Source organism: Perca flavescens, chromosome 23, assembly GCF_004354835.1.
Source record: "Perca flavescens isolate YP-PL-M2 chromosome 23, PFLA_1.0, whole genome shotgun sequence".
Lineage (NCBI taxonomy): Eukaryota > Metazoa > Chordata > Actinopteri > Perciformes > Percidae > Perca > Perca flavescens.
Window position 1 is genome coordinate 19,298,589 of NC_041353.1, and position 27,270 is coordinate 19,325,858.

Sequence of the window (27,270 nt, forward strand, 5' to 3'; positions counted from 1 at the left end):
TGGCTTCAAAACCTCCCTTCAGAGACCTATGTGTAATTATTGACATCACGGACGTCCATGTTTTTCTGGGCTAATAATTGTCAAAACAAGGAGAGACATGCTGCCCTCTGCATGGCTCAGACAGACATTGCATTGTTTAAAAGGGTCATTACGTTACAATTTGTCAGCAGAAGGCTGACTCCTGAAATGACCTGAGCTTCACCTCTAGCTGGTTTAAAAAGCAGGATAAAAGCTTCTTATTCCTGGCACAGGAACACAGGTGTGAACTGTAGCTGTGACCTTTCATTCTACCTTGAACCGCACTGGCGTTATCTGCCTGAATTGCCCCCTTGTAAAAATCCCATCTGTGTAAACACCTTCCAGAGTGCACTGAAGCCCCTGAAAATCTTCTTGTAAAGAGAGAGATTCTGATAGATTTTGCCATCATCTTAACCAGAGGGCGAGCACTTTCTCAAAGCTTTTTGACTTTATGAATCAAGTCTTACAATTGCTTTCAGCTTGTGACTCATGTCTGGCCTGCCCTGCTGGTTCTTGATGTACAGTATGGTGTTTTTGTGAAGGGAAAATATTAGAGGCAAGTCAAGATATCAATATTAGAAATGACTATGCAACTAAGGCTACATCTACACTACTGCGTAGGGATGGGCGATATGGCCTAAAATCCATATTGCGATATACATTGCCGCCTCTTGCGATAATGATATATATCACGATCTATAAATTATAATAGAACCATCTCAGAACAGGTTACATAGACAAGCCAAACTGCTAAATGTATTTTTTTTTTAAAGAGAAAGAAACGTAGTAGGTAGTTTTGAGAACATTTATTGTGCAAAACTTTAATTATACAACATAATGTTGCAGATAAATAAAATTCAAGTGCACTAGTTGCAGAGACTTTAACAAAGAAAAAGCTTAAAGTATTGGGTTTCTTTCCTTTAGTGTAAACCATTCTAAAAGGCTCTACACTCAGTTTAAGTCCTTGGTTCTTAAATGCCACCCAAGATGCAGAGAACAGGAAAAACTGGTGTCGTTTTTTAGTTAAGGAACAGACACTGTACTGAAAATATTTTCAGTATTAGGCAAAAATGCACCGATACTTTAAATAAAAACATATTTCAAACATTACATTTCTTACCTGCAGCCTAATGTAACTCATTTGGTTTTAAACATTTTGTTCTCTTAATGAAATTAAAACTGGTGTCTTGTTAATAAAGGAACCAATACTGTGAATTAGGGAAATACTTCCAGGATTAGGTATGGCTACTTAAAATAAAGTGTAGTGCACAGATACTTCAAATGAAAACATAATAAAGTGCAAAATGAAAGTACAATATTTTTTGTTGAATAAAGAAGATACTTCCAGTATAAGGCTCATATACATCAACTAAAGAAAATGTTTCAAGTACAAAAGTTTCTTTTTTATAGTAGTGCCATGCCATAGACAGTAAAAAGTGCAAAACAGTGACAGAGCACACTTGTGTACACACACACACACACACACACACACATACGGCCGTATGTTCAGCAGGGAAGTACAACCGGCTGCCAAGATTCCAATCGTCCGTTATATAATGAATTGTCAGGCTGATGAAACGCTCCGTGGTAGGCTACGGCTCGACCACAGGTCCGTTGTAGCGACTTAAATCCGAACCAAGTCCAAATAATGGATGTTGCCCCGTTTTTTTTCACCAGCTCCTCCGTTTTGCTTTCAGCCACGATTACTCAAGATGGCGATGATGCGTTGCAGCTCGTGGCTCTAAATTTTGCGGGTAGATTGTGTCATCAACATGCATTATCGCGATAGTGCAATATAAATTAAAATCTCTATTGTTGGCCAATTTTGTATTGTTTATTGCATATCGTTTCTATCGGCCATTACTACCGTTTTGGTTAAAACTGAATATCTTTTGCTAAGTTTTCAATACTGCAGTGTTGCCGAGCCCCTGAAACAGAGACATTTGGAAACACTGCTGACCCCGTTTTGGTTTGAAGAATGAGGGGTTGCTTTGTAGTCTGGACAGGCACACGGAGACCTTTTGGAAATGACGATGCACATCAAGTCTGTCTTATCGGTTAGGTAGCTTACATACTGTTCAGTAACAGTTCCACCTTGTTGTAGATCCAAGCAAATAAATCTCTGGTCTTTTCGCCATTGTTGTTCTTTCTCCAATGTATTTTCTGTATTTTCAATTTACACATCCATAATTTTCAACTGCAAACTAACATCAGACAATCTGCTCCCTGTTTACACTTGCACACGCATGCCCAGTGTAAGTGAATGGTCATGTGATATGCGTTGTCAAACGTGTTACTATGGACAGGGTTTAGTTCTGCTACTGGAGTTAAAACTCTCGTGTGGACAGGGATCGTTTTTGTCTGAAAACGCCTTAAAAATAAAAAGCTTAGATGTAGCTTAAACCATTCCCTTGGTCATAGAATTTTAGGCACTATATTTCCTGTTTATGCTCCCAAATGTAATAAATATGTAGAGTAAATACATTGTCTGTGAGGAAAAATTATTGAGACTTTTACTACTTGTTCTACTTCCACATCAGAACTCGATAACGAAGTAGTGCTGGGAGTGTTATGTTGCCCCGGTATATCCTGGTCTGAACAATTGCTCAATTCTAAAACTTTTAAATGACCTTTTTCCCCTTCATGGCTAAATTGATAGATTGCTACCAGATGTAGTCAAATAGCTCAGCGATAAGTTCAAAAACACAAACAATTTGACTAAGAACCTGTCAAAAAGATGTTCAGATTCTCATTGAAAAAATATCTGATATAGCAGATTTGGAGCTTGTTGTTGCTCTAGTCTCTGCACGTCCATCCTGCTGTGTCCCAGGTGTGCTCACCTCTCCGGGGAATAAACTGCATCCTGTGACGTAAATGAAATGTCACAGAGAGCCAGAAGTGGAAGTAGAGTGGGGATTTATAGCTGTTTGGCTGGAGGCATGAGGAGCATCTGTGAGGAGGAGAACCAGAGTCTAACACAGTGACCCATGGGACAGACTATTCCAGGAGTCATCACTCTACCAGCTGCAAACAGCACCTAATCTGTCCACGTCCACCTTTCTGTGTATTTGTTGCTAAATGCACTGACATGGGGCAGGGCTGGGATGAATTAACCAGCCCCACCATCCCAACTAATGGTCTTTGAGAGAAACAAAAACAGTAATTTCCCTGGCAGCAAGCAATTCTTCCCTCATAATTTAAAACCCCTAAATGCCTGAGGGCTGTTTTGGCAGAAGGAAGAAGGAGAAGGTTTCACGCCAGACTCAAAGTGTCAAAACTGGAAACAGAATGCAGTTTGTTGATATAGCTCGTAAAAATCGTTCTCCTCTTACACATGCTTTACAGTACTTTATTTCCAAAATGTTCATACCAGAAATTCCCTCTGCACCATGTGATACAATATTAAGCACTGGTTGTGATGCCAAACTACAGTACAAGTAACGGAGTTCATTTCTGTGCCCCAAGGGAGATTAGGTTCTGTAACTGTATGGTGTGCAGAGACAGAAATGTATAACGCAATATATTATGGCCATCTGCATCCTGAACAGCTACAGTTTCTACCGTGTTAGAGATCCAACTGGTCATCTTGTAACAAAGTCTGCAGATGTTTTAGCACGTCTAATCATTACTACTTATGCACATATTCATGTATTTTTGCATCATTGAAACAAGCCGAATCCCACAGTTTACCACGTTATCATCCTTCTTTGTTGACGTAGCATCAGCTACAGGTGTCTAAAAGAACATTTGATTCCTGGATTTATTTGGATTTGGACTAGCTCCTATCTTGGCACTATCACTAGAGCCCGGAAATGCAAATTTGGTGTTGACATAACTTGGTCTTAATATGTTTTTGAAAGAAAGTATCAATTTTAAAGTTGCCACCAAGAAGAAAAATAAAGTTGCTACTAAGACCCTAACAGTTTGTAGAATTTGTATTTCACTTTCTGAATAGATTTCAATATAGTTGGAGACTTTAGAACAAACTGTTAGTTGTTTTGGGTCACTTGGCACACAGCTCATCCAGCCTCTCTAACTATCAGTAATAATGAAAAGACACGGTGTCAGATGTCTCTTCTTCCTGGAAAGTAGCAGACTTCTAACGATAATCAATACACCTGACTTGTTTTTTTTGTTAGATTTAAATTGTCTATTCCAGTTCCTTTTGTCATTTCCCCCTTTTTGTGTGATTTTTGTGAGTGTAGTGTCTGGTTCAAGGACACAGCAAGAGTGTCTTGAATTTCTCACAACAGAGACCTTACTGTTTGTCCTTGCTTCCCGTTTCCCTACAACATGTATGAATGTTTTCTGGAAAGGATTGTGTTGTCCATGTTCTATAATTTTTCTAATAAGGGGCTCCGCAGTCTATAGTAGGAGGAACTTCACATTTACTTGGGCCAGCTGATGTGATTTGGGTGCTTGCCATTAGTATAGAGACAACTCTGCTTGAGCGGACCCAGGACATGCTGGAGTAACGACGGGCAAATTGTGTGCAAAGTACAGATGCATGTATGCTAATCTGACTCAAATCTGGAATGGTCTTTGCTTTTGATGAAACTTCACAAAAACAAAACCCTCTATGGCACATAGCCCTGCATTGAAAGGACTACATTTTCCAGCAGGCCTGGGAACACCAGTGATTCCTCATTGTAGAAAAAAAAACAACTGAGCTTGCTTATGACCCTGATCGCAATGAATAGGTAGATAATAAATGGATGATTGGTGAGCTGTAGACACTGGAAGGCATATTGAAATTGATGAAGTGCAGCCCACATTTGGCAGTAATTTTGCGTTTTTACGACCAGCGCTCTGCACACATAAGCCCCACCTGTGTGATGTGCCCATAATAGGGTTTTAATAATGTGTCGACCACTTCATGGGTAATTTCAGCCAGGCTGTCTGATTGGTCACAGACACCCTCCAACTGTGCTTTTATTCCCGTTATGCACCTCAAGCTGTGCTTTCTTGGTTGGGATGCCAACTCTTGTAGTAATCAGGGAGGCAGTTATCGCTCTTCTGTTTTTTTTTTGTTTATGCTAAACCATGTGCACTACTTGAAGTTAAAGCGTAACTCTCGCCAAAATGCAACCTAGGGTCTTTTTGTGAATGTACCAGAGTCAAACTTTCGTTTTAAAAGCATAATTAGGACAGAAGCGCCACTTTTTAAGATTTACTGTATTCTCGTTTTCGGTCAAATGGCCTTTTGAATGGGAGTGCTAGGGGCACTACTATGATCGCATCAAATTAGCTATTTTTAAAACCCTAAGAAGGCTCGACACAACATGAAACTTTGCTCCAAGTATCACCAGGGGCTCTACACATGGACTCCAGCATTGAGAACATTGTTTGTGTTCACTTTAGCTGTTGGTTTTTCTGGTCGCCGTCCATCTTGCCAGTCAAAAAGAGTCAATCTTCAAATGTGAATGAACGACTTCAAGAATGTCCTTCTTATATGAGGCTCCTTTTTCAACTACAAGGTCAATATTGTTTTTCACCAACGACAAAACAACAAATTATCCGTGCATTTATATGGAAGTAAGCTTTAGGAGCTTTCCATCTTTACTCTCCTCCCTGTTATGTTGCATTCGGAGATCGACTCTTTTTGACTGGCAAGATGGCGGAGAGCAGAAAAACCAACAGCTACAGTGAGTTGTTCAAAACCTTTTTTAGTAAACTCTGTGTACACAAACAATGTTCTATGCTCAAGTTCATGTGTAGAGCCCCTGGTGATACTTTGAGCAAAGTTTCATGTTGTGTCGAGCCTTCTTAGTGTTTTAAATAGAGATGCACCGATTACAATTTCCTAGGCAGATTCAGATTTTGACCAGCCAATACCGATTTTAGCAGAGTCCGATTTTTCTAACCACTTTACAACACACACAAATATTTATTTTCTAACATTTTACATTTTGCATAGAACATTTTTTGATAATTCATAAATTACTCCTGGTGTGGGAAATTCACCCACATCTAAAGTGCAATGTTATGGAAGAACAAAAAAAAATTTGATATATTTAGCAAACTAAACTTTTGTATGCAAACAGGCATAGTAGTGCCCCTAGCACTCCCATTCAAAAGGCCATTTACCCAAAAACGAGAATACGGTAAATCTTAAAAGTGGCGCTTCCGTCCTAAATATGCTTTTAAACGAAGGTTTGACTCGGGTACATTCACAAAAAGACCCTAGGTGGCATTTTGGCGAGAGTTATGCTTTAATACAGCACACATGTCGTATGAAGCTGGTACACACATTACCAATACGCTACATTACAACAAAGCCATCCAGGGTATTATTGCTGTGCTATATCTTGAGGTAAGAAAATGAATCCATTTCTAATAACGGGTTAATAACAGGTAACTGTGTTCTGCCCTAAAGTTTTACTCTGACAAACAAAAACAAGTCATTCAATACCTTGAAAATAAGTGTTTCTGTTTTGTCACCCTTGCAGCTAAAAGCACCTCAACAACCCGCAAGGCACATGTTGTTATGTGAAGCAGAGGGCACAATGGCTATAAGATTGCGATCATCATATTGTTACATGAAGAGGTGATTGACTGAAAAAAGGTAAATGCTCCCAAATGTGGTAATTGCACTCTGCTGAGATGCTGCACCTTATGTCACTAAAAATAGATACGGTATTGGAGAGAGCACCATGTGAGTAATCCTGAGGCTCTGACCTGATGTGTACAGCCAGAAAAACCTCTCCTGTCTGAATGCCCTGTAATTACAGTGCAGGGAATTCGCTCAATCTGCATCAGTGTGTTTAAAAGGCCAATTTTATATTGCTCTGATGAGAGCAGAATGACACCTATTCTGCATTAAACCTGATTGCATCACTTGTGTGCTTTTGAAATAACCAAAACTAATTTAATTTACTGCATAATTGACTTAATTGAATTGACTTAATTTCTCCTATTTTCTATGCAATTGTTTTTTTTAAATCTTATTTTTACACCTTTTGGTATAGCAAAAACTTCTTTTAGAGAATAGGTATTTGTATATAAATCTGTAAAGGAAAAGTTTAACATTTTGGGAAACATGCTTGTTCACCCTCTTGGCAAGAATTAGATGACATCTGTATGCTAATGTTACGATCCGGACCAGCCAACCGCTTTACAAAGTTCCAACACGTATCTTTCCAGAACCCACCAGTTGACATTTTTACACTTTTTGTACAGAAAACAAAGTATAAATGTAAATGGATGTATTTACTGTATATAGCGCTTTTCTAGTCTTAACGACTACTCAAAACATTTTAACGTACTACAGGAACTATTCATCCACATTCATATGCTGTGGCCAGGGATCAAACCACCAACCTTCCGACTAGTAGGCCAGTCCAGCTCTTTGCCCCTGCTTCCAGTCTTTATGCTAAACTGTCTAACTGGCTGCCGGCGTTGGCTTCATATTTAGTAGACATAAGTCGCATCTATCTTCTCATCTAACTCTCAGCAGGAAGGCTAGTAATTCTCAAAATGTCAAACTATTACTTTGACTCTAGTACTTTGAGGTCTAGTAGCAGTAGTTGTTTCAGCAGCAGCAGTAGTGGTACATACAGTAGTATTGATGGCAACAGCAGCAATGCTGTAGTTATCATTGCTGTAGTCACAGAAAAGGGGACAGCAGCAGCAGCAGTAGTAATGTTAGTACCAGTGTTCATATTAACACTGATTAATAGAAACCGATATTTCATCTTACCAAGTGTCGGGTCGTACTCCCAGATGAAGCGTCTGGTCAGAAATCTCACCACCAAAGCTGCAGAGAACAACAAATTATAAAGTTCAGAATATGAAAACGGCACAAGAAAATAAATACTAGGTTAGTCTTTATAGAATTTATTTAGAATTATAGGATTTTGTTATACCAGGGTTCCCGCGTGTCCTTAAAGTCTTAAAATTACTGTAAATGTGCTGTTATTTAATTTGCTGACCGTGTTTTTAAGATGATGGGTTAATTTGTCGCTGATGGTCTACCGTAAATCACCTGTGTGTTTTTTTGGGGTACCTCACCTTCGTAGCCATTTGTAGTCTTTTAGAGATGAGGCCCTGCAACATTTTCAGGAATTTTATGTTCGTTAGCTAGTGACAGTGGATGAGAATAGGTTTCGGGGGTGGTTGGATTTGGTAATTTATGCCGTAAGACGTAGGGACCTTGGGAGTGTTAGCCCTTGAATTCCAAATAAGCTTGCTAAAACAAACCTTACACAGCGGCGGCTAATGCCTGCATGGTTTCAATGAAGCCAAACAAAAAATTCAGACTCGCTAGCTGCTTCTCAACTGGCGGCTTCAAGTGGTTTTGTATCGCCGCCAGAAACTCAAAGGGCAGAGGGGTTGTGGGTTCTTAAGTCGGTAAGCAGACAAAATTATTCAATGTTTAAGGTTACAAACAAAATAAGAGTTAACTTTGTAGAGATCGTGTGATTTCCCAAACCAAATAAATGGCACAATATGTACACAAAACTGCTTCGCTACCCCATTGTGGTGTAACTAAGATATCTGCAGATATTTATTTTTTTCCATTGATGGATTTAGCTCCTGTACGTTCGCAAAATTCACATGTAGAAGCTGTAGTGATCTGTCAGCGGCACAGCTGATGTGATCTAAACAATTCCAGTAACTGTTAACTTCAGAGCATGAGTCGTTTAAAACAAATCACTTTATAGAAACATGTTGGAGAGTTTCTATGTGTTCCCACTGTGGTTCCTAATTTTTTTATGTAAATGTTTCAAAAATAGTTTTTGATTCAATTCTGTGATGTTGACATGGAAATGGTGGAGTAATATTTTAAGTGATGAGCCTGGTGTGCTGTCATCATGGATGTATTGGCTGTCATGCTGATTTGAGCACATTCTACATGTCTAGTTGACCAATGAGATTGCCTTTTCTAATCCACTCATATAATTTTAGTTTTTGAGGATGCACAAGGATTATAAGGACATTGTTACGCTATTAAGTTAGTTAACAATCTTATTAAAGACTAAAATTCTCTTTCCTATCAAATATTATTTTCAAGCAATTTTAGGTCTTAAACTATATTTGTGGTGGTCTTAAAAGCATTAAATTTGACTTTAAAAATAGTGCAAGAACCCTGTATACTGCATATTGTCTTACTGGAAGTCTGGATTTTATTACATGAAAAAATAACTCAAGTGCATGACCATAATTTAATAATAGGGCTGATTATATCAGGCTGTGGTCCTAAATTCCACATCCACTGACAACACATCTACTTCAATAGCTAATCAGCTGTGGATAACCACCAAGAGGCCACAAATGCTAATACAAGTTACAAGAACAGTTCCAGATCATTAAGGCAAACAGCCTTCGGGATCAGTTCATCATGAGCTGGTTCTCTTATATGGGATTGTAATTCTGCTCTTTACAGCATCCGCCTTTATTGCAAATAAACAAAACGGCATCAGCCAGCAGGCCAGTGACTCACTCTCTTAATGATTTACCATCAACAAGTAATCTGTCGCCCGGAAATGTTAATCTCCTTCATTCAGACAGAATTAGGAGGCTATTACCTGTGTGTCACGAAGAGCTACAAACCAAACAGTCTGTGTGCTCTTTGCCAGAGAAAAAGTACCTGTAAACACTCATTTGAAACGTGGGCTCTTTTGAGGAAAGTCTAGGAACTGCAGAAAAACATTCATTCGGCAATCAAAATGTGGCAGGTCTGTGGTACAGCTCGCACTTTGCTGTCTGTCCTCCTAGCTGCACTTCACCTGTTTTATTTAGAAGCCAAGATCCACTCTTCCATTTGATCTGTCGTACCAATAGGACTACACAAACCACCGTGCCTTCTCTGCTGCTTATTATACTATCACCATCCCGTGGTACTTGACAACCGAGCACTACAGCGTAATCTAATTCAAGACACCAAGCATTGTGCTCCCCTTCAACCCCAAGGAAGTCACTGCAGGAGGTGTGTGCCTCAGTTGTGTCGCAGTTTGGCTGAACACTACAGTGTCCATTCCTTTAGCTGGATTAATGGTTAGGCATGATGCCACTGAGGCTCTCCTATAATAGGCTACGTAATACAAGGCTTCACAGGCATAAGCAAATATGTATACAGTATGCAGCTATTCATTCTAATTTATTATTCTTTCCAACCCTTGTGCTAAGCTAGGCTAACTGCCTCCTAGCCTAAGCTCCATACTGTTGATAAAGCTCAGTGGTATTCATCTCATCTCTCTCAGCAAATAAGCTATTTTCCCCAAAATATCTACCTCTGTCTACCATGCCTGCATAAGACTACAGGTCTATCTAAAGTCTGCTAACATTAGCCGCTCTAAGGGTTGGTTTATGCTCGGTCAAAAGTAGTTTGTAAGACGTAAGTGTGTAATCCAAAGTGTTTATAATGTAGATGTTCCGAAAGGCATCACTCAAAGGCAAAGTGAAGAGCTGGTCGTACTACACCATCCTAGACGTTTGCAGACCCGTAAAGGTTGTTCACACCTTCAATCTGTTTCTCTGCGGGAGCTGTCATGTGCCTGAGTGACTCCCTATGGTCCACTTGAGTCCAGGCGTGTATCTGTGTCCTCATGTCAAGTTACTGAGCCGCTGCTTGTAGCAAAGAGACAATGGGGAAAGAGCTTTGCCTTTTGAACTGGGAAAAAAAACGACCCATCTTTGCCAGGCCTTTTTTCCACTCATAATTAGCCACGACAAGGAACGGGAAGAAAACCAATTATGTAAGCCAAAGTGTCGCTGTCACGTTTCATTTCGCTCCTGAAGAACTCAAGTCCAGCCTTTGGGCTCAGGGCAGTGTCTGATGATTGAGAACCTGGTGCTCAAATGTTTCAATTTATCTTTTACATGTGTGGAGTAAATGTGGAAAGCTTCACTGGAGTCTTTTTTTTTTTTTTTTTTTTTTTTTTTACAAGCCAAACCCATTTCTTTTACTTTACAATGTAACATCAGTTTGTCATGAGTTTGTGAATAGATGTAATTAGGGATGTAACGGTATGAAAATGTAGCCTCACAGTTATAGTGACCAAAATTGTCACGGTTTTCGGTATTATCGTGGTATTTTTAAAAGTCTGTTCAATATGTTCAGAAAGCACTGATAGGCCTACACAAGATGAAATAGTTTCAAAAAGTGTAACAGTGTTCATTATATTACAAAAATATGGCAATAGGCTTGTAAAAACTATTGAAAACCGCTGTAAGGTGTCCGGGTAGAACTTGAACAAGCTACGTAATAGTTTTAACTTACGTTCTGGGCTACACACAATACTTCAACAAGTCTGAAAACGGGAAAGGAATTATAAAGAAAAAAGTCAGTTCACAGCTGCTGTATCTGTCCCCTTCTCCTGTCTGAGCGCAAGTGATTGGCAGGAGATCAAAGCGATGACTCTCGTCACTGATTGGTCAATCATCTCAGGAGAGAGAGCAAGTGTTACTATGGCCTTTTTTACAAGGCTGATAAATGTCCTGAGCGCTGTCATCTCCTCCTTCCCCCATGATTCCAACTTCAAGAAACGCACTGTAGGCTACGCAGTACGCCCCGTGCGGCAACTTCAGGAGACTCGGAGGAAGCTGGGAACACGCGGTTTCCACACCGTAGTAATCCACTGTGATAATATTTTAAATGAATACTGTAAATGTTATCAACATGTTTACCGTTAAACCGGTAATCGTTACATCCCTAGACGTAATACATAAGTACACAGAGACAGGTAGTAATAGCTTTCCCCTTTGAAACAGCCTGTTGTAACCCTGTTTTAGTTGTTTATCTTCTGAAGTGTACCACATTTCCGTCTCTTTCCAAACACACTTAATGTGTTTTCAGGCAAAGGAAGAGTGTGACATGCAACTTTCAATTATTCCCTGAATGCACTTAAAGCAGAACAGCAGCAGATAATATGTCGTGCTGCTGAGAAGTCGGAGTGACATGCATGTTTCTTCTCCTGGCACATTTACGTCTCATGTTGCTGACTGAATTTCCCATTGACTGAGGTTATGTCGTGTTGTTTCTGCTACAGTGGCCTGGATTCCAGGTGGACAGAACAACCAATGGGGTGTGAAGTCTTTTCCTCATTAGAGGTAACTGTATCTCCTGCTTTTCACTGCTGCTAGAAGAAATGTACACATGGAAGAGAGGAGCCTTTGTTAACGTGCGTCAATATGGACATTGTGGCCCAGATTCTCTACAGGTTTGCAGAGGGCATAATGTGCTCTGTATCACCAAGCTGAAGGCAGGCGATTCACTGACTGTGTGCAGTGAGCAGAAAGCTGATAACTGTGCTGGTATAAAAAACCTCTTTGCACCTGTCACGATCATACATATTGCTGTGGAAACCTCATAGCAGCAGTTCTGTTTTTGATCTTTTTTTTTCGATTCAATTGAAGGATTACTTTTTTGATTAAAATTGTATCACCTACAATTGGTAACAGACATTGTTTGCTCCAGCAGTGAGGTTTCAGAGGACTTGTTTGTGCCACAATCTGATTTGCATACATTGCTTAATGAATAAAAATAAAACCCAGTGCTCTAAGCTCAGTCACAGAAATGCACTAGACAACCCTTAAACACAAATGCTTCCCTTGGGTAGGGAAGCTGTTGAGAGCTGCAGCAGGGTTGTGCTAGTGTTTCTGGCTATCATTTTCTTAGATACATATTCAACATTTCAAAATTGGTCTTTAAAGTGTGAGCCAGTCTGACTAGTTGCCACTGTGCCTACATGTAACAATTACCGGAGAGTTGTACATACTAACGTGACAGTAGCACAAGTACAGAAGAAGCATAAAAACAGGAAATCTCAACACAGAGCTCGGTGGAGGCAGAGCGAGATTACGTCGCCTCTACAGCTTGTTGAGTCAGGGCAATGCCGATAAAGCGGTCCCAAGTGTGACTATTACACTTTTCAAAACTCCACGCAGACAACGCTCGCTACAATATTATTATTTTAACTGACCGAAACATATGTTTTAAAATGAAATAACCCCTACTTCCACCTCTTCATTATAACCAGTGGCTACAAGGACAACACAATGGGCAAGCCGCTGTAGGTGTGTATTCCCTGATACTCCTCCAACATGGCAGTGTCGCCTCCAACAGAGTGTGCTACGTATTTACTGTATGTCTGCTTGACAAATGCCCTGTTGTGTTGACCTGAGCTGTTGCCGAATAATACCAGGCATGCTGACTAAGTCAATGCCTTCTTGCTTTCTGGATCTGGGCTATTCAAATACTGCAGCTGAAGTCTGAGTAGAAACAACTGATGCGACTTTATCAAATTCTCCAGGCCAGACACAGGGCCGCTTTGAGTGGATGGATGGAGGAGTGCCGAGTTTTTTTAGATTGATGTCAAACATATCGTCTACGGGAGGTGTTTGCCAAAAGCCGCTTTTGTCCAAAGTGACGTAATCACATTAGCAGTAGAATGTTGGACTAATTGCAAACAAAGCAAGAGCAATTAGCGGCGCCCATGGCCATGTTCTGTGTTACTCATTAAACCGTCTCTATTGATTCCCCACAGCTATCAGACGGACACCCACGGCTCTTTGGTTCCTTTGAGCCACAAAAATACCTCTTTAATGGAGGACAAGCAGAGCTCTCCCAGTGCTGTGCAGCTGCGGTCAAGTTTTGTACTTATTGTGTTCACTTCCCTTTACTGTAGGTCATGTCATACAGGCCAGTGGGGCAGATAAGTTTGGAGGGGAAATGGTTAGACTAGAAGAACTATTCTGACGTACACAGACTAAATATTTAGACCTAAATTGCAATTTTGAGATTTTGCTGATGCTGCTCATGTAATCTGTGGTTGCAGAACTTGGTGTTGCACTTAATACATTATCTGCCAGGAAGACATCCAGCTATAGACGGCTCAAGCAAGATCGCTTACAACGGCATGTCAAGCGAAAGCTAGCTGGTGATAGATAGCTATTCATAGTCTTAGTTAATCAAAAGCTACATTGACTTGATTTTCTCCTAGCTGTTGTCTCTAATAAAAATAAAAAAGTGAAGTGACATCTTGGTTATTCAGTTAATTATTCCACATGAAATTAAAACCTATGATACAAAATAAATGAGACCATAAATGAGCTCTCAGTAGCTTTGGACCATTGTGGAATTCATGCAATTTGGTGTGGCTAAGCCATTACATATTGGAATATATTAAATTGTAAATTAATGCATTAGGTTGACTCCAATATAAATACTTATAGTGGTTGGACAAAAGGACATCCTGCAAAACAGTGTCAGCCTTATTTTCTCAGCTTCACTGCTGCTGTAGTAACTGCTCCCTGCCTTTTGTAGGACAGTATTGATGGTAAATGCCCTGTTCAATACTGTGTTCGTACATTGATTTGCTTGTTGCATACTGTGCAGACTGAATGTTCTGTGCCTTCATGGATAACCTAACCTCTATTAAGCTGGTGAGAGCTCTGAAATATTAAGAATGCAAGACATTTAAATAAGTCATCAGTGACATGAAATCTCCCGTAGCATGTGATTTAGACTAATTATGACGATGTGCTGGTTGATGTCACCAAAATAGTTGTAAATTTGCTCCTCTGCTGGCAGGAAACACTGTTTTCCTCGTGAATAGATCAGAGGTGAATCATTAACCAGACAAGCTGTTTCTCTGGTTTTATTGCATCTCTGTCAGAAGACATACAGACAATCGCTGCCCTGCTGTCTTGTGGCAGACAAGAAGCTACAATTTCCACTCACAATGGGGCCCTGAATGCTTGTAAAGGATTTTTGAAAAATTATGTTAACAGGAGTCTTTCGCAATTCAATCTATGCCATTAAAATTCCCTACATCTTATTATTTACACTGCAAAACACAATTTACATTTTTGTTCCAATTATGTCAAATAGCTTGAGATTGAGAGACTCATTAATATCTTAAATGATAATGCAATTTCTTTTTGTAGCATGCCCTCATTTCTAATCAATATCCTCACCACTTATTAGCAGAGATGCTGAGGCAGGCTTATAGATTGCGCCACTTTGTGCACTGACTATTTATTGATGATTCCCTGAAAATCCGCTTAGCAGTTAAAAGAAAGTGAGAAAAATTTGGACACTTTAGTTCTGTGGCTTTGCACAGCCAGTTTTATCCCAGCTCGAGCATTAATCCTGAACATCTGTATAGCTTTAGCATTTATCTAAGGTACTGGACTAAATCTCTTCCACTTAAGTTTATTGAGGGAAACAAGTAAGTACATAGAGTTTCATTTCTATAGCACCTTTTAAAAAACTGTTAGTGCTTTACAAAAGATAAAAGGTTGAAAGAACAAAAGACGAGTACAAAACAAACATTACACAGACAATAAGAGGCATCATTGCTCAAAATAGAGCACATTACTCAAGCACAAAAACATTTCGAAAAGCGAGAGATCTTCAGCTGAGATCTAAAACACAAGAGTTTGCTGACCTGAGTCCCAGGGAGAGACTGTTCCACAGCCTGGGCCCAGGACCGCAAACGCAAAGTGCCCTCATGTTTTCAGTCTTGTACGAAGTACATCTAGCAGGCCTTGTTCAGAGGACCTGAGTGGCCTAGCAGAGGTGTACAGCATTAGTAGTTCTCTAATATACTCTGAAGCAAGAGCACTCAAAGCCATATACTTTCGATGAGGAGGATAATCTTTTATTGAATCCTAATCGGAAGCCAGTGAAGACTCATCAGAACTGGGGTGATGTGAGAGCAATATGAGGTCTTAGTGAGTAGTCTTGCTGCAGAGTTTCAGACTAACTGTATTTGGTTAACAGTGTCTTGGCTTAGGCAGGAGTAAAGAGCATTACAACAGTCTAAGCAGGAGTCAAAAGTGGAGTCGAGGTTGGCGGCCAATGATGTTAGGATGTTAGTGGAGACCTGGTCTGGGGCGAAAATCAGAGCTTCACTTTTATTGGATTTAATTAAAGTATGCGACATCCAGTTACTAATCAACATGATGTGAACCAAAGGACAGAAGCAGGAGAAGGTTGCTTCCAGAGTTCATACAGATTTATTCAACTTTTTTTTATTAATGTGACAGATGCAGTCACTTTAAATTACTGTGATAAATCTGGCAGCAGGACATTCTCTTTTTTCCATTATTTCTTGCAAGATAAAGCAGATGGAAACGCACTTTTACATATTTGTCTGTCTGAATTATTGGAAGCTCAGTTAGAGTTTAGTTTCTGTGTAAATATACATTGTAGTATGGAAGTGTTTCTTCACCCGCACAGAGAAGTGACAGCCCTTATTCAAGAAACGGGCAAACAAATTAGCTAAGTACCCAAACCACTTCCTGAACAGGAGGTCAGGTCATTGTTCCAGTCTCTGAGCTTTCCCAGAGTTCCTTTCACCACCGGTCTCTCCCTGGGGTACGTCTGCATCCCTAACCACCAACACTAAGCCTCTTTGGAACTGCTGGATAGACGTAAACCCGATTTTTCACTATACGGAAATTTTTAGGAGTCCCCATGGTGCCGGGGAAGTATTCAATCTCTTTCTACTGCCATATATAAATGAGATCAAGTCAGACCTCTTATCATCTCTTCCCCTTTCCAGATCAGATTACAGCTCGCCAATCAGGCTTCATTCATATTTATTCTAGGATTTAACCAATACCCTTTTTAAGAAGGGATGTGGGAAGTCTAAAGCGATTACAGTAACAATAACACAAGGCAAACGTAAACATGTCATCTCCCACGATTCATGGCGTCCCTGTCTGGGCCAATCGGGATCAAATATTTCACTTTGTGTGAGCTGGGGTGCAGGGCAATTTAGCTTTGTGTAAGGAATGGCTTAACCAGCGTCTTTATTTGCTGTAATTAGCTACATTTGTTAGCATGTCCTGGTAATTTAGCTTACTACCAACTGTAGTAACTGAGCTTTACTTGAGGCCAAAGATCCTGGTCATTTCTGGTACATCCGCTGTTTAGAATTCCCCACTGTGTTGAAGTCGGTCTGGGTACTATCTAAGTTTAGGGTAACATTAGCAGTTTTTTATGCTACACTCCAGCAACCCCAGCCAATGCGGGGGTTAGACCCTTTTTTAAGATTATCCTTACGGCTTACGAGTCAGCTGTAAACATTAAAGTCCGACAGTGACAGCGTTTTTAACCAACTTACAGAGCTAACGCTTAATTAGCTAGCTAGCTACAGCTGATAAAAATCTGCCGGCGACAGTTGTCATCTCATTTGGCAAATACTCACCTGCTAGAAATGAGACCTGCTTTTGTCTACCTCTGTTTGAAATCATTTGAGTGGTACATCTGCCACCATTATCATTATAAACTGCATCGGAGCCATGTGACAATTGCTACATCTGTAGCAACAGTAACTAAAGGGGAAGGGGCTTAGCAAACGATCAATAAAGCAATTAGCTATCTGCTTCACTATGCTTTGTTGAGTCATTGCTTCCCGTGCTGCTTAGCTATGCCTCAGCAATTATCCATGTAACCCAGATGGGAATTGAAAAAAAATGCAATTTGATACAGCTTTTTACCGTTCACACTGATCAGAAAATGACAGATGTGAGTAACTTGCATCCATGAGGAACAATAGCTTTTCTCAAAATTCAAAACCAGTACTTCAAGAAATCTCACACTCTCTCTTGTTCTCCTGATCATATTACAGTTTGCCAATTATCAACACATGACTCATCCCTTTTCTTCTCCATGCCTGTAAACTCATTAGTGACTAAGGTTTGCAGGTTTCTGGTTATTATACACCATTGGAATTAAGGAGATGTGGGGCATATTCAGAGCAACTGCTCCTCTCAGAATATTAAACCAGCTTTCCATTTTCTACCATGCTTTAATAGCCATTAGCTATGGGATAATTAATAATTAGGCCTATCTTCGTAAACAAATTGCATGTTTTAAATGAACAACCCTTGGGCGCTGAGGGGTTTTGTATGATCCTGCACTTACCAATTTACATCTGATAGCCCAACTCGTCCAATAAAAAAAGAACAAACACATGACCACTTGAGTTGCTGTAAAAATGAATCTTTTTAATTTAAGTGTGAGCAGCGTCCAGTTTTAGGCTGGCAGACCGCCTACCATTCAAATTTGTTGTGCAATAAACACATTCTCTGCGTCGCAAAATGGCATTTTAGCTGAAAGATCAGATTTGCTGCCTCAAGCCAAGTTCCCTTAATAAATCAAACTGCAATTAAGCCATCAGGCGCAGTGTGTTACTCTATAAATCTCTATTGCTGAGGGACTTCCTACAATCATGAGCAGTGTAATTAGTTTTGCTGGTATTGTTTCGTAATACAAAGACAATCTTTGCATTGTTCCGACAGATTGAACACAGCACTGTAACGTCCAGAGCACTGGAATTTGGATTACCTTACATATACATGTATAATTAAAGACATGTATGATACTGATAGTTACATTTTAAATTTTTTAAATCATATTAACTATGATTAGAAATTACTTAGACATATTGTACACTACCTGTTTAGCACCAAACGGCAGACAGACAAAGTTGGCAACTAGCTACTAAACAAAGTGTGTCATTTAGCTGCTGAAGAGCCAAATATTTTAATATAAGGAGTTGGTGGGGACTGATAATAGAGAGTTGTTTGATGACACGCTAATGTTAACAATAAAAATCATAACTTTTCACTGTCTTAGGCATTTAATGTCTTTGTGGAGAAACGACAGAAAATCTGTACCCGGGGAAGTTGTGTGTTCAGGATTACTACTGCATATAAGTTGCCTAAAGTTGCCTTTTGTGATGATGAATATTTGTTTTGAAACATGATAAATTGCCTCAAGTGATGTCACTTGGTCGGTTGAGTCTGAAGACTGCAAGTTTGAAAAATAATTGGATGGTCTCATGGTCTGCTGTTGTTAGCCAATAAGAGTCTTTACTGTGAGTCCTCCCACTTTTCTTTTGATAACTGCACTGAGCTCCACTGAGTTTTGACTCTCATAATGAAATAATTTCTGTCCTCCGAGTAACTCCATTACTGGTTTAACCACAGGTTTACCACAGGCGATGGTATAAGCACATCATAGATTTTTTTATTATTATTTTCATGTAACTTAATTACGCTGGTAAATGCTATTGAATGGATTGATTAGCAGTTCACTTTATTTCAGCAGTTTGAGTTTTAAAACTAAATCACTTCTTTCAAATTAAGTTTGTATAGAGGAACAGTCCAGAGGATCACAACAACATATGGTAAACGTAGCCAAACTGCATCGAGAAAGAGAACCAACAACAAAAACAAGCACAAGTTGAAGCTAACCGTGGGAGCTGTGACGAACAAGCTGTTTTTGGAGCTTGACAAATACTGATAATTGTCATGCAGCCAGTTTTTTGCATTGCTGACTCACTCACTTCAAGCTCAAAGTTGTTCGCTCACCCTCTGAAAAGCATTAGTGTGCCTTCGGCTTTTTTAATGCGCCTCTGCTTGAATACACTTTGCCTTTGCACTAGGAAAATGGATGTCTCTTTGTTTGAACACAAGTCACTGTATGTATCAAGTTTACTTTGAACGGCAGTAAAGGTTAGACCAACTCCCCTCCACTTTGGACAAGCTCCATGACCACACAATGGCAGAGAGAGAGACGAGAGAGTCATTCTCCTCAGGGCCCCGCGCCTCTGCAAAAATGGGACACCAGGGAGTCTTTGATTTCACATCTCTGGAGATGCAAAAGGACAGAAGATCGCAGTTGTGGGGTTAGAACGGGAAGGGCGTAAGCATTTTAACACCGCATTCATCCCTTTAATTTAGTCTCTAACAATAGCATCACGGCGCTATTCATTGAGAGCCATCTGTGAGACCGATGAGGGCCGAGATGCTGTTGCAACCACACCTTAGAGAGAGATCTTCACTGTGATTACAGACATGAAGGTGACGCTCTGTGTACAAAGAGCAGCTGGGGAAAAGGTGAAGTACATTTATTTTTTTTCACCATGAAGAACCTGGGTATTGTAGCTTGTAAAAAAATGGCCTTGTTTACACTGCAGCTACAGTTCTACAGCTAGAGTTTAAAAGGAAATGTTCACGTCAGACCTGTAGAAGTTTTTTTCATTTGTGTTACTTAGAGGTTTTTCAAACACTTAGAAAATCACAGGTTTTTTTTTACCCTTTTCACGATACCTAGTTGCCACCAGTGCTTCTAGTAAACTGAACATGTGAAGCTGGGTTGGAAGTAATGTTTAACTCTGTTCACTGTCCTGATGGCACCAATGCTGACCTTTTTTTTAATGTGAGGACAATCTTGACTGATCCTGTTTTTTTTGCAGGATTGTGAGGTTGTTGTAATGTGGACAGAAACTGAGTCTGCGTAGGCTGTGACAATGTGCCATCACTCACTGATACTGAAAGGTTGTTCGAGGGAATCTCTTAATCTCGTAATGCCTTCCGGAAGACGTGAATGAATGTATGCAAAGTAAATCTTAAAATTGAAGTTTGGAGATGATTTACAGGAAAGCAGAAAGCATAACTGATCTGAAGAGAAAAAAAAGAGTTTGAGGTGGGAGAGAACAGTGTTGAATAAATCAAATATTGCCAGAGGTGTCCCTGAATATTAAATGTTAACCTGAACCTCGGCTGATAATGTGCCTTCAGAAGCAAATGAAAAAATACTTATTGGCGCTATTATTATGTTTTAAAACTGCTGCTGATGTCCAGAGAGTAAGGTTGTTAAAAGCAAGGCGGTAAATAACCAGCGATGACTCACACATTGGACAAGGACAGCGGCGGAGTACACGGGTGGTGAATGGACAACATGTGGGGGCTGAGGGGAGTCGAAAGGTGTGCTCTTAAAATAATTCAACAGAAGAAATAAACACGACCACTCACGAAGCCCACCTTCCTGTGACACAATCATTTCCCTTTATGGGTGCGCTGCGTCTTTGTGTGTGTCAAGGGAAGTCTGATTAATTTGCTGATATTTATACTGTCTAGAGGCTACCAGCGACTCCACTCCAGAAATACATCCTTTCTTCAGTTAAGCCTGTGTGTGTGTGTGTGTGCCAGGTGAATAGAAACACTGTGGGGAGGTTTGGAAACTGAAAGATGGCCTTTAGAGAGCTCAAAAAGATGAGGTGAATGGCAAAGACGCCCTGATCCTTTCTAAGGACAAAAGAAAGCTTGGGGCAGCAGATGCTGCGTTCAGGAGAGGAGGAGGAAGTGGAGGAGGATGGAGAAAGATGAGCACAGTGTGGGCACACAGAGGGAATTCAGGTTATCTTGACAGTTTAATGAAGCCTCGGAGCTGTAAGGCTGCAGTAACACAGGGACTGATTGCGTCTACCTGCCATTCAAAAAGTGCTGCTCTTTTGTTGACTATTTTTGTAGGTGAAATAAAAAACAAATATGCAATGTATAACTGATCTGTGTCTCAAACAAGGATCCTGGTGAGTGCTGAGTTTAGTCAGAGGCGGTCACTTGCTAGCTGTCTTACATTAACAGTTGGTAGTTTACAGATCATGTGAGCACGAGGATTTTGGATGGAGCGCAGAGCGGATTTTGAATATGTCTGAGTGTCCATTTATCTCCACCGCTCTAACTTTGTTCACTTTGAAGCATGCCCGAGCCGGTCTCTGTGTTACAGTAGTGCAGTACATGCAGATGAACGGCGCCCTCTCCACGCCACCAGCGCCTGTTATCAAGCAGACGTTTTGCTGGAGGAGCTCTAGGCATGAAGGGAGGGTGGGTGCCATTCATCTAATAAATACAACGCAGCTTCGATTTGAGTAGAGAGGTTGACATCTGAGTTGAGTGCATGCTCTGGTACATTGCTGGCTGTTTTGAGGTGGATTAACACAGACTAAACACAAAAAAATGTCCCAGCAGCAGTCAAATTTAAATGTGAATAACGTGAGTTAAAAACTTGCTTTGTTTTATGTCTGAAAACGGCATAATGGTGTCCTTCTGTGCTAGCTGGGGATCACAAATTTCATCGCAATTCATCCAAACTATTTGTACAACATGAAAAACGCACAACCACGGTGAAAAGCTATTTCATTCTAAATTCGCTGTGACGTCTTCAATCAGTTCCAGTGAGCCAAAAACAGTGTTCACGTTGACACCAATTTTCTCTGAGCAAATATCAATTTGGCTTTGTTGTCCTAATTAATTTCTAATTTAGACAGGTGTGTTGGTACATAAAACTGCAGCTTTACCTCCCCTGTCAGCTGCGTGTGTTAAAATAGGCAATTTTAATTACCTAATTTCTCATTTCAGTGCTCATTTTTAAGGCTAAATGAACATGCATAAGATGTAGGGTTGGGTATCGTTTTTTTTTTTTTCGATTCCGGTGCTAAATCAATACTTTTAAAACGGTGCCGGTGCCTAAACGGTACCTGAATCGGTACTTTTCAATAAAGTTAAAAAAAAAAAAAAGAAGAAGAAAAAAATAAGGGTAGTAAACAACAGTCAGTGACTTGTTTATTGCTAAGGCCATGGTCAAAATTAAAGATTTAATAATAACGTAATAACAATAACTTATTTCAGCAGTAAATTGCTGTTGAACCCCAGATGGGAAAAGGGTATTTTACAATTACTGTCAATGCACCAGGACGCTACCTGTTTTAAGTGAATCTGTGTTGTTTAATTCCGACAACGGCAGCTGCAAGTGAACGCACCGTCTGTGTTGTTTAATTCCGACCATATAAACATACTGTATATCTATGAATTGCGACAACGGCAGCTGCTGCGCTGCAGAGCAGACTGTTACATCCCGCTGTAGAAGTCCTCCACAGTGAAATACAGTCACACTTTACACTGTTTAACGTTGGCTGTCAGCATTTTAACCGTGATTAATCCAGCTGCTAGCTAAAGGTAGGCTAACGTTACATGCTGTCAGGTGTAGTGTAAAGTCAGGCACCGAAATGAGGCACCGAAACTTTCGTTCTTATTCGGTCTCCTTACTACCGTTTACGTCGGCACCGGTTCCCTATTGGCACCGAGTTTCGGTACCCAACCTTAATAAGATGAGATATTCAGCAATGATTGTCCCCCAATATATAAACAAGGTAAGGATTATTGTTATGGTCTGTCAGACGCACCACAAGCCGTCCAAGGCTTTAAAAATACTGATGTCTGAAGTTAATGTCCTTGACGTTTCTTTCTCTGTGCCAGTTTTCAGTGTTACAGGCAGCTTGCATAACACACAACACTTGTGTGAAGAATTAATAACGTAGAACTTCTGTCTCGCTTCAGAGGTTTCCTGTCTTTCCTAATGCCAACAGATTTCCCTCCCATCCCATCCTGAAAATACTTTACCAAAGCAGTTTCCTTTCCTTGTCTGTCACAAAAATTACACACACCCACAGCAGCACGAAATAGCCCTGAAACTAGTTCTTTTAACACTACAGCCACCAGTTCATCTCCCACAAAAATCATGTTCAACTTCACAATCCTGTGTTCTATATTTACACACCTGGCCCTGGTTGTTATACAATTAAAAACAATTAAGTCTTTTTAAGTTAAAGTGATAGTTTGGATATTTTAAAGTGGGGTTGTATGATGTGCTTATCCATAGTTAGTATTAGCTACAGTAGATAGCAGTCAGCACGTCTCTAGTTTGGAGAAGCCGCCAGGGGTATTGACACGAAAGCAAAGCAATGTACTGCTGTGGTCAGGGGCCAGCAGCGAAACGCATTTTAGCCACCTAAAAAAAACAAAAAACAATAACAGTTTAAGTGTATGCTATATTTAAAATATTTTCACCGCTTTACTTTGGTGTCAGACAGCCCTCCGAACTATCCCTTTAAGTAAATGTAACCCACTCAAGTACATAAAAGTCACTGAACATTGACATCACTGCAGTCGCGCTGAAAGCCACTCGTGAACCTTTTCGGCTCTCTTATCTAAAAGAGTCAAATCTACCTCTGACACGCTGATTAGAGCACTTGTGGCGCAGCATAATGTATTCAATGAGTCACAGCTTATGGCTGCTCATCGGGTCTGACACGCACAATGTAATCACAGGAGTCAAACAGCCAGCCATCGTCAGAGCTGTGGGCTCTCTCTCTTTGGCCGTCAAAGGCCAAAGAAGTGCAGCATGCGTGTCTGTCCCCGAGCCTCTGCCTTCTGCTAATTGCTCGGTGGTGCAGAGAGCGAGGAGCTCAGCGCAGAAAGCCTGATGGATGTTATGGGATTTCTTTCCAGGACTTTAATTTCCTCTAGTAGGCATTGCAGGAAGTTGATTTTGGAAGCAGTATGATCACTGCAACAGTGATTTGAGTGTCAAAGATTGGCTGGGCCATCTTTCAGCAGGAAGCCTATTTCAGAGTCATTAGCGTGAGCTCACAATGTGATATTGTCAAAACCATTTAGAGACCTGCTGTTGTCTTGCACATTGTCTTTTTCGTAGACTGTATTACATTAAAATGAATTGGAGGTCCACATACAATAGAATGTTATACAATTTTAGAATATTAAAATAAGGGAAAAAATCTGCATGACTTGGTCAGCATTTGTGGAAGGTCCATCCCTCCTGAGATAATGTCCTATCCTTTGTGTGATTAGTGTGATGAGTCAGTGGAATTTGGATAACCTCTAACACTGAACATTATGGAAATTTATGCCAAATTGAAAATAAATTGCTGACATTAGGATGCTCCTTTGTATATTTGCACCTTTTTTTGTATATTTATTTATTTATTAACTTTTCCATACTGTACTAAACCCTATAGAGCCTTGGGGATTTGTCTCGATATGATCTGGTGGTAGGGGGGAGGGGGAGGAAGAGATTGGATGTAATCTACAAATTATAAATTAAGCGTTGACAAAAAAAAAGGAAGCTCAGCCTCATTGGTACCTTAGTTACCTCAGATACCGTAGATTCCTCAGCCAGAACTGACTGATAATCCAAGCCATTTTCATAATAATAAATGTCTTGTTTCTTACTAACTGCCGTCACACAGCAGTGACTCATCAACAGAAAAAATGCAAATAAGGAGTGCGGAGGTAAAGTGAAAGTAATGCGTTTTCCTGCAGCAAAGGATTAGACGGAGGTTATACCTTTTTTATGTGATGAACAGGAAAAAAAGGAAGTCCCAACTGGTGCTTCTGTCACTTCACTTATTGCTTTTATGGCAAAGGAATATGATCTTTCTCTTTATTTTCATCCAGTATAAAAGTCAGGAAGAGATCAGCTTTCACAGTTTGGTCAGTAAGAAGTGAAGAGCAGAAGAGCCACAGTAGGATTTTAGCGTCACACAGTCCAACACAGAAGCTGTCAGTCTGTCCAGTGTTGTTTGTTTTTGTGGCTTCGTCTCACCTGACTGCCCTCTGAATGACTGTTTACATCATGCTCCAGACCGACATGACCATTAGGCAGATTCATGCTCCCTTCCCGGCGTTGGAGGTGGTAAACAGTAGTATTTCTGAGTCAGACGCATGTTGGCCAACTCCTTTTGTTATTGTTCTGCTTTATGGCTGTCAGACAGACTGAGGGGAGGAGGCGGAATGTTTAAGGAGCGACGAGACCAGAGGTTTTACGAGCCGGCTTTTTGCCCCCCATAAAGTTAATTTCCCAAAAGAACATCCAACTATTTTTTAAAGGCCACTATTCACTATGTGAATGTGTATGCGTGCCAATGTTTTTAAAGCAATAAATAGCCAGATTCATATAATATGATGAAAGCAAGGTAGTAACTAACATTTTGTCAGTTTTTATTAGTAATGACGTTAAGTTCATGCTTTATTAATTTATTGTAAACATTGCATGAGACCTTTCTCTTGCAATATTTGCAATAATTGAATGCATTCAACCTGTTTTTAAGACCTGAGGGATAAACACTTGGGGCCCTGTTTTAACAATCTGAAACGCAAGTATGAAACGCAAAACGCAAGTAGCTTTGTGGGCAGATCTCGGCCGCTGTTGCTATGATACCGGCGGGATAAATGACTCTTGCGCCCGACGCAAATCTAAAATGGGTTGGTCTGAAGTAGCTAGGTGTGGTTTGGGCGTAACGTGAAAATAACCAATCAGAGCGTCCTCTCACATTCCCTTTAAGAGCAGGCGCGCTTGTTCCATGGCGGATTGCTATTATGACGGCGGATTTGCCTGGCGCACGCCAGCGGGAGCTGTCCGAGATGTGGCAAAGTAATAAATGCCCGTCTTGGCCGGGTGGCGATGTTGCTGCGGCCTCTCGTGCGCATCTCCTCAAGTGGATAGGAGCCATGGAGGCTCCAAACGCACCACCTGCTCCTGTTGTGCCCCTTCCTCCTCCCCCCACTCCATCTCCGTTCACCCGCACCACCCTAAAATAGCATCTGAATAACGCGCTACTGACTTTAGACTAGCGCCACTGACTTTAGACCAGGTTTTTCCTGGTCAGTGGCGGAATTGTTTTCTAAAACTGCAAAATAGCACCAGGGAACGTTTGCGCCGGAACACGCCTCCTCTTTTCGCTGAACCGCCCCCGGGAGTGCAAATGCATTCCCTAATTTACCAACGTGTGTCTGTGGAGGGAAAAGTCTGCTGTGCGTCAGGTGCAAAATAGGAATGATACATGCGTCGGTGTACAAAGGCAATTGCGCTGAGTGCAAGATAGGGCCCATAATGTTTCAGTGAATAATGTTAAATGTACACAACTTTGTTTTTGGTTCATTGCCTATTTACAACCCCGGAAGACACTGAGCTACATTAGCATTCAGTTGGAGTAGTGTCTCTGTTCACCTCGTGAATGTAAGCCCCATATTCATTCTCCTTTTAGCTCTGTTTTGGTCTCTACCAACTTTCCAAGGGAAATATCTGGCTCTTTAGCTGCTAAATGCTCCACTATGTTTACCAGATAGTCACGAACGCTGTCGGCATGCTGTTTGGTGCTAATAGGTAGTGTACAGCAGGCTAAGAGTGAATCAAAATACTGAAGTTGCTAGACAGGATAAATTTGGGTGGGGAATTGAAAGAGCAGCGCTTGTCCCTCCCTCATTACCACCACAAAAAATCTGACAGTGGTTGTACTGGATGAATGTGTAACTTTGTGAATGTGACCGGTTGGCGTTGCAAATGAGCATTTGTTCTCCGTCGGCTTACCTGGATAAATAAAGGTTAAATAAAGTAAAAAAAATAAAACAAACATCATCTGAAAGATGCTAAAACTCTCTGTAGAGCAGAGGGAATTTTTGCAGTCCAGCATCAACTAGTGAATTTTCTGCTGTCATGTTTTTCCTCAGATATGCATCAATAATAAAATGGTTACAGATATGTTAATTCCACAGAGTATTCATTCAACTTACTCCTCAGAACCTCGCCAGCGCTACTTTATTTACTGGGATCAACTCATTGTACGTGTGTACTTGTGTACACGTGTGTGTGTT

The 27,270-nt window shown here is 40.5% G+C and overlaps 1 protein-coding gene across 2 annotated transcripts in view; it reads right to left on the bottom strand.

Annotated features, from left to right (window-relative positions):
• rerg (RAS-like, estrogen-regulated, growth inhibitor) overlaps window positions 1-27,270 on the bottom strand; it is a 47,838-nt gene that overhangs the window by 7,283 nt on the left and 13,285 nt on the right. For both annotated transcript variants that reach the window (XM_028570661.1, XM_028570662.1), the window contains exon 3: window positions 7,718-7,774. In XM_028570661.1, coding sequence (XP_028426462.1) covers window positions 7,718-7,774 — 57 coding nt within the window. The remainder of the gene's footprint in view (window positions 1-7,717; window positions 7,775-27,270) is intronic.